The sequence below is a fragment of the Adiantum capillus-veneris genome, chromosome 20 (genome assembly GCF_014529385.1).
Source record: "Adiantum capillus-veneris isolate H3 chromosome 20, ASM1452938v2, whole genome shotgun sequence".
Classification (NCBI taxonomy): Eukaryota; Viridiplantae; Streptophyta; class Polypodiopsida; order Polypodiales; family Pteridaceae; genus Adiantum; species Adiantum capillus-veneris.
Genome location: NC_140950.1, coordinates 27,849,353 through 27,857,381, shown reverse-complemented (window position 1 = coordinate 27,857,381; position 8,029 = coordinate 27,849,353). Strand labels below are relative to the sequence as shown.

At 41.3% G+C, this 8,029-nt stretch overlaps 1 protein-coding gene across 1 annotated transcript in view; it reads left to right on the top strand.

Annotated features, from left to right (window-relative positions):
- The first annotated feature begins 6,247 nt into the window (after nucleotides 1–6,247).
- The window catches only part of LOC147432278 (PH, RCC1 and FYVE domains-containing protein 1-like), a 77,723-nt gene continuing 75,941 nt past the window's right edge, over nucleotides 6,248–8,029 (top strand). Inside the window, exons 1-2 of the mRNA XM_086492241.1 lie at nucleotides 6,248–7,196; nucleotides 7,686–7,772. Of these exons, the coding sequence (XP_086348367.1) occupies nucleotides 7,149–7,196; nucleotides 7,686–7,772 (135 nt within the window). The 5' untranslated portion in view covers nucleotides 6,248–7,148. The remainder of the gene's footprint in view (nucleotides 7,197–7,685; nucleotides 7,773–8,029) is intronic.

The following is an 8,029-nucleotide window of genomic DNA, read 5'->3' as shown; positions in this document are numbered from 1 at the left end:
AATGCAAGATTGTTTGTGCAGATGGAAAGTGAGCAACATACTAAAGAAACTTATGGCACTCGATTCTTCTAGATCATCAAAAGATGAGCTCAACATTTTTCAAGGATGACTACTTGAAAACTGAGATCCATTTGATAAAGAATGACATTAAAGGGGATATATTTTCATCCTTTAACATAATTATAAAATCCGAACACTAAGAAAGTTCCAACTCTTCTGTATCTATTTTGCAACATCTAAAGTAACCGCTCTTACTTAATGCCAATAAAACCAATGTACAACATAGTTCTCATCGAGGCTTTACATGCAAACAACCAAGAGTTTCTACCATTCTTACCAAATCCATGTTGTATTTTGTGTTATTGCAATGGTGGGAATATGTAATCTAGTAATTGTTGAGCAAGAAATAAAGACAAGAAAAACCTCCACTTTAGTAATTAGCTCTCTCTCTCTCTCATGTGTGTGTGTGCGTGCGAGCGAGAGAGAGAGAGAGAGAGGGGGGGGGGGGAGGGAGAAAGAGAGAGAGCTCTTTGTTTGTTTTGTGATTTGAAGTCACCAAATATGAGTTTATGAGGTGCTTTTGTGGTTTTTGGCCTTTTTTTTAGCCTATTTTTGATGATTTTGTTAAGTGACTAACAATTGCTTTCCAAAAACAAGCGTGCTTCAAAAAAATGAATTTTTTCTCAAAAAGGACACTCTGAACAAGAACATATCCTACTATGTGAAGTGTATGTACTTTGAGTGCTTTCTTTCAGTAGCTAACCATGTAGTGTGCTTTTGGTTTTATATGGCTTTGGAAAAAGCAAGAACTCTTGCGTTCATTGCAAGAATCAAAAGAGGCTAAGGCTGGTTTCAGATGAGACTCTGCTAATGTGAGGGGAAGGTATGTGATCCTACGAGCATGCACAAAATGGGCAAAAAAAAAAGGTAGGATTCCACCAAAACTTACCCCCTCCCCCCGGCGGGTGCCCCCCTCAAAAGAAGAGCACTGTTGGGTACCTTTTCACAACGGAAAATGATGACTGCTCGCCTTGAACCATGACACATAGGTCCACCAGGCACGCATCGTGGTTGATATGCTTTTTCGCTTTTACTTTTTTAAATTGTGTTTCCGTCCTATATGAACTCGGTGTGGAGTGTGAAGTTTTGGGTTGATGAGAACTAGCCAAAGAACAAAAGTCTAAAAGGATTTATATTAAAAAAGGTGAAATAAGAGTTTGGAAACAGAAAGTTGCTTTTAAATGGGCTTTGCATTTACAATACAATCATAATTTTAGCTTTGATTGTCTAAATCCTGCAAACAAAGATGCAGTAGAAAGATCCATTTGAGCATTAGGCCATTGAAATGTATGTTCAAGTGCTATATTGTCTTGAGGCTCTAATGGCTTTTAAATAGCATATCTATAGGGAAAGAATCTCGTTGGGGAGTGTTTGAATTTAGTTGGATCGTCCTAGGCCAAAGACAAAGAGTCTCTTTGTTTTAGCTAAGATGGACTTCATACATTCATATAGATGTGTATCTTTTGGTCTAGTCCAAAACTCATCTTGGACTCTCCTCAATCCCATTAGTTATGGGATGAGGGTTCAATTAGTCCAAGCTATGTCATTTCTGTCAATCATTATTGACAATGGTAAATATGCATCTCTCTCTCTCTCTCTCTCTCTCTCTCGTATTTCTATTGATGAGCATCGAACTGTGATCAACACTTTTGCATTCTACTTATGTTTCTTTGGCAATAAAAACAATCTGATAGTGGTGCTACTTAGCACTTTCCAAGAAAAATGATAAATTCATGCATGTCGGCGCCAATGAACATAGTCATGTAAAGATTTTTTCCTATGACATTGACACATCTAGGCTCCTACTTACAACATGAATAGAAAAAGGCCATATCTATGTTTTCTTCCAACTACTTGAGAGAGTTCAGAAAAAGAGTTCCTACATTACAAATGTGGTTTCTAGACTTAGATTGGAAGTCACAATTTCATCTTCTTCTACAAGCCGCGTGTGCTCTCAAAATTCAACTATTTATCTTTGACATTCAAGTAATTCGTAAGGAACAACAAGGGCTAAACTTGAACAATGACTGATAATCACTATACATCAACGTGTCTCTCTATCCTCCATGGCTCTTTCTTTTCTACACACATAGAACACAACGGCACACAATTCTCACGTATCTGCGCACACACTCCCTCTCTCTCTCTCTCTCTCTCTCTCTCACACACACACACACACACACACACACACACACACACACACACATCACCGATTGAGCTTGCCAAAACTTTTTGATCATGTGTACCATCACACACTCCCTCCCCTCCCCCCCCCCCCCCCCCCCCCCCCCCCCTCCCCCTTCTCTCTCTCTCTCTCTCTCTCTCTCTCATCACCGATTGAGCTTGCCAAAACTTTTTCATCATGTGTACCATCACACATGCAACTAAACAGTTGAGGCAAGTATTTTGGGGCATAAAATGAGAAAAATATTGAGCTTTTGTAGAAACATCTATAGGGGTAATTGAGGCTAGCTAAGATGGTCTTCATAGAGATGTGTATCTTTTAGTCTAATTGTTACAACCTTTCAATCCAAAACTCATCTTAGACTATCCTTAATCCCATTAGTTATCAGAGGAGGGTTACAAGCTATGCCATTTCTCTCAATTTTGGTTTTCTTTATAAATGTTCATTCAAGCTTGATATGAATTAACTCAAGATATTAGATGCAACCCCTACCATATCCTTTGCATAGGGGTATCCAACATTCACAAAAAAGGTCGATGGGAGCAAAGCCCCTTGAGGGACTTGAGACCATTGACCGTCCACAAATTCCTAACGTATGTTACAAAGTTTAATGCTCTAAAGTTTCATCAAGGACATATCTGCTTTTTCTTGGCTAGCCGCTTCCTCCCGCTTGAAAGAAGCCATCAGCAAGTTTCCAGCACTAAATTTACATGCAACACTCCGTCTTTTCCGTGGAATAGTTTTTCATTTCGAGAAACCCATATAGCTTTTATGGCAATAGCTCTAAGTATACCATTTTTTGTCCTTAGAGCTTTATCATTTAAGCGCTAGGTTGGGCCTAAAGAAAGGGGTGCCTAGGTGGCAAAACACCCATCTGCAATCATTTCTCTCAATTTTTAAATCTAAATATAACCACTTATCCTCTAAGTATGACGGTGATGATCATGTAATACTCTTAACAATAATCTCCAACACGGAGACCGGTGACTTTGTAGAGAATGTAGCATGAGGCAATTGTGGTACTTTGATATATGAGGGTCATCAACATGGTCACATGCACCATAACTATTTATTGCAAAATAAATGGACTCTCATTGCATAGTGAGGGTAAAGGCATACAAAAATATATTCTACCAAAGATAATGGCAATTCTAAATTAAGTATCATAATTGATGACATTTTAATTTTTGTTCTATTTATGTGTGTGTCTCTCTTTTTATGTTTCTGCAGGGAACAAAGAGTTCCTTTATTTCGGAAAATCCTCCAACAAAATTTTATGCGCTATTTTTACGATCATGCAAGCATTGACCTTGGTTTTTCATCCTTCATTCCATATCTATAGGAAAACTTGTAAGCAACCTCTAAATCTCAAGAGAGCTCAAAGCAATGCTTAAAGTCACCTAGGATCCAACTTACCCGGAGAAAATATTGTCAATGGTAATACACATCTCTCTCTCTCTCTCTCTCTCTCTCTCTCTCTCGTATTTCTATTGATGAGCGTCCAACTGTGATCAACACATTTTTTTTCTTTTTTTCTTTTAATAGCAAAACTCACAATGTGAGTGAATTATATTAATCAACCCAAATAATTACAAGGTCTTGTCATGCTCGTGTTGAGCCATGACATCATCCAGGGACCATAATTACATCGGCTATCAAGCCAACCCACTCGCCCCCGTATCCTTGATACATAAGGTCCATTATCATGTTCTTCTGAGATCTTTTAGTTATCGATAGCCAAGATTTCCCCCCATCCTAGGCATACCCTCTGCTGACAACAAAGCACAAGTAGTCCTAAACCAATCCTCCGAGTGTTGCTTGCGCCCGAGCGTCCAAATTAGCACTTTGCTTTCTTGTATAATTTCTGCGAAGGTTGGCACCTCAAGACCTCCTTCAAACACATGACAGTTCCTCGTCTGCCATACCTGAATTCTTCCCTTCAAGGAATAGATCAGTCTTGTAAAAACCAATTTTCCATGTTCTTTGGACCCACTTGCATATTTTCCCTGTGAGGCCTTTGATAGCTGGGCAATCCATGAAGAGGTGGGCCATATCTTCACTGGCCAACCTGCACCTCAAGCATCGATCTGACCCAATCCCTCTTTCCTGAATCTTCACCCCCGTCGGTAGAGCACCCCAAATTACCTTCCATAAAAATACCTTCACGTGTTGCGGAACCTTTGGCTTCCAGATGTTCTCCATTACTTGCTCCCACCTTTCCTCCGGCCATTGTTTTTTCCATATCTTATTAAGGGGGCTATACCAATTCTTCTTATGCATCATTGTATGGTAAATGCCTTTAGGATGGGGTTTCCATAAGAGATTGCTTCCGGGCCATTTCCAGGCGTTCCAGTCAAACTCCGAATCACAGATAGGCATCACTATATTGTCAAGCTCTTTCCTCACTTTGTGGACCAGCAAGACCTATTCAGTTGGTACTGGGTAACCAAAAGGTCAATGGTTTTCCAACTCTTGTTGTCACTGTCCCAGAAGTGCCCCAATCGATTCAGACCCTTATTATTCAGCTTCTTGGGTGTCTCTATCCAATAGGGTATTTGTGGCGGATCGACAACTTTGGAAAGCCAGGGGGACCAATGCAAAATGGAGTTCTTGAAGTATGTGGTTTTTCCCCCCCACTTTAAGACTCCTACTGCTCTATTGCATTTTCTTACCAATTCTCCTGAGCTGCCCCCCAGTCTTAGGGTAGTCCACGTCGGGGCTAACAGCTTGTCATGAACTACACTTTTGCATTCTACTTATGTTTCTTTGGCAATAAAAACAATCTAATACCGCAACTCAACACTTTCCAAGATAAATGATAAACTCATGCATGTCACATCTAGGCTCCTACTTACAACATGAATAGAAAAAGGCCATATCTATGTTTTCCTTCCCCCCCCCCCCCCCCCCCCCCCCCCCCCCCCAAACTACCGCTAAACTACCCTTCACTTAGGCATTTTATGTGTTTTGAAAGATTTTTTATTTTTCCGAGATAGGGGAGACCTAATCGAGGGAGTTTAGAAAAAGAGTTCCTACACTACAAATGTGGTTTCTCCACTACATTGGAAGTCATCTCTTTCTCACAATTGTAATTGCCTTGTTTCATATCTCCAAGCTTCATGTGCTCTCAAAATTCAACTTCTTTATCTTTGACTTTCAAGTACCAATAAGGAAGAACAAGGGCTAAACTCGAACGATGATTGATAATCACTATACATCATCGTGTCTGTCTATCCTCATGTCTCTTTCTTTTCTACACACATAGAACACAAAGGCACACAATTCTCATGTATTCGCGAACACACTCCCTCCTTCTGTCTCTCTCTCTCTCTCTCTCTCTCTCTAGATCATCACCTATTGAGCTTGCCAAAACTTTGTGATCATTTTGTACTATCACACATGCAACTAAACTGTTGAGGCCACTAGTTTGGAGGATAACATGAGAGATTTTGTAAAAAACATCCATAGGGGTAATTGAGGCTTACGAAACGGGGGGGGGGGGGGGGGGGGGGGGGTGTGTCGTCGTCTAGAGGATTACACTCTAGCACTAGTGCAAAGGGTGAAGAGGAGAACGAAAGTGCACGCAATCGCTCACACACACACATACACTCTATCAAAGCGTGTGGTTGTCCACACTATCATTCCATGCACACATGCAAATTTTTGTATAATTACAAGATCACACTTGAGGCAAGTAGTTTGTGGGATTCCATAAGAAGAATCTAGAGAATTTAGAGAGACATCAAGAGAGGGGAAGGCAAGGGAATGGCTTTTTTTTTTTTTTTGAAAGGGGGGGGGGGGGGGGGGGGGGAATGCACTTTAGATAGCACCGGTGGAAAGGGAGTGAAAAGGAAAGGTCTCCTCTCCTCAAAAGGATAGGTTAAAATTAAATTAAAGCAAGGTTATGTACAAGGGAGCTAACCACTCTTTAAAAAATACAATAAAATCTGAAGCAGACGGATTAAATGGCCTTTATGCTACAACATGTGTCACTGTGTTTCCTATTTTCCCTCACAAATTATGTGGACTTGTTCGTCTGGCTTGCCTACTGCTGCATTTCTTCGTCGTCTCCTCCTGCCCTCCTCGTTCTTTTCTTCCTCCCCAACGAGCAGGCCTTCCTCGACGCACATGGTTTTGATTCGCATCGCCGAAGCTTCCCCTTCCCCTCCCTTATCTCCCTCACCCCCGCCCTCGCGCTAGGGATCCCCCTCCCCTTACCTCTGCGTTTTTGCTGGAATACTCATTCGAGCTTGCATTCTCAGCTTCCTCCTGCGTTCAGAGCTCTGCATTTTGTGGCGGATGGTCAATGTGGTAGCAGCAGGTGGAGCAGGGTATTCATTCTTTTTTGGCCGCTCCCTAGCTTCCTGTTGGAGGGTTTTTGGTGAATTTGCACCTCCAATGCAGGAGGTCTGCAGGAATTGTTTGGATGGAAGGAAGGAATGCAAGCGACTGAACATACGATTTGAAGGTTGCTTACATACATAGTACAGGACTTAGCTTTGGACGCAGCTGAGGTTTTCTGCAGGAAATTTTTTCATTGTGAACTCCTACTGAGGGAATTTATTGGCTGGAGGAGTTCTAACAGGACGCCTAAGATGAGATGGGAGACATTATCGGGATCCCCATGCATTTTGATCATCATGTATGGGCATAGGCATCGTGTCTTCCTTGCTGCAGACCTGTGGCATTTGGAACCTCAAACTGAAAGTGCATGTTTTTGTCATGGGTAAGCTACATATTGTCAGAGGCATTAACTGTGCTACCCAGATGCCCCCCCTTTTTAGCAAGAAAGCACTCTTCAATCCTTACGAATCATTACATACTTTAACTCACTCTCTCCTCCGGCAGTAGCTTTCTTGTTATTCGTTCTACAGTGCTCATCTGTGCCATCACGTAAACAATAATGGCTGATGGAGGTCGAATAGGGAATTTTGAGCGCGACATTGAACAGGTTGGCTGTTCTTCCTCAAATATCACAGTGCAACTCTGTCAATATTATAAAAAGATTGAACTTTTATTACATGTAGTTCAGAACTATTAAGCCTTGGGTTGACAGATTGCTAATAGTTTAGAGTGATTGTGACATGTTCTGTTGATGCCTTAAGGTTGATCTGAAATATGCACAGTCTGTATGTACACATGAGTGCGCTGTCAAACGGACCTGAATTATATCTTCATGCATCGCATCTTCAAAATGCAGTTTATAGCTTGATTGTGACAATTCAATCAATTCAAGTCATTTACACACAGTATCCTTTTACACTGGCTCTTCATGGACATTTTGTATCCATATGAAGATTGTGTATGCTTCTTTCAGGACTTGAATGTTCTTGTTGCTTAAAAACTAAATGAGACACAAGTGAAGTAAGGTTATTTTGATGCATGTCTGTAATTTGCAGTGGTCTTTTTGCTCTGTAAACTGTACTTGTTGATTTGACAGGCAATAACAGCTTTGAAGAAAGGCACCCATCTTTTGAAGTACAGCCGCAAAGGAAAGCCTAGGTTCTGTCCATTCCGACTATCAAATGTGAGTGCGCTTGCTCTGTTTCCCCCCCCCCCCCCCCCCGAGAGAGAGAGAGAGTTTAACGACCTACGTCCTAGGAACAATGCCAAGAGAGGTCACTGATGTATCCAACAACCTCCATAGAGAGAGAGAGAGAGAGAGAGAGAGAGAGAGAGAGAGAGAGAGAGAGAGAGAGAGAGAGAGAAGAAGAGTTTTATCGTCGTAGAAAACTATCCCTGAGACCTTAAAGATCTAGTCGACGAGGAATTGAACTCAAGACC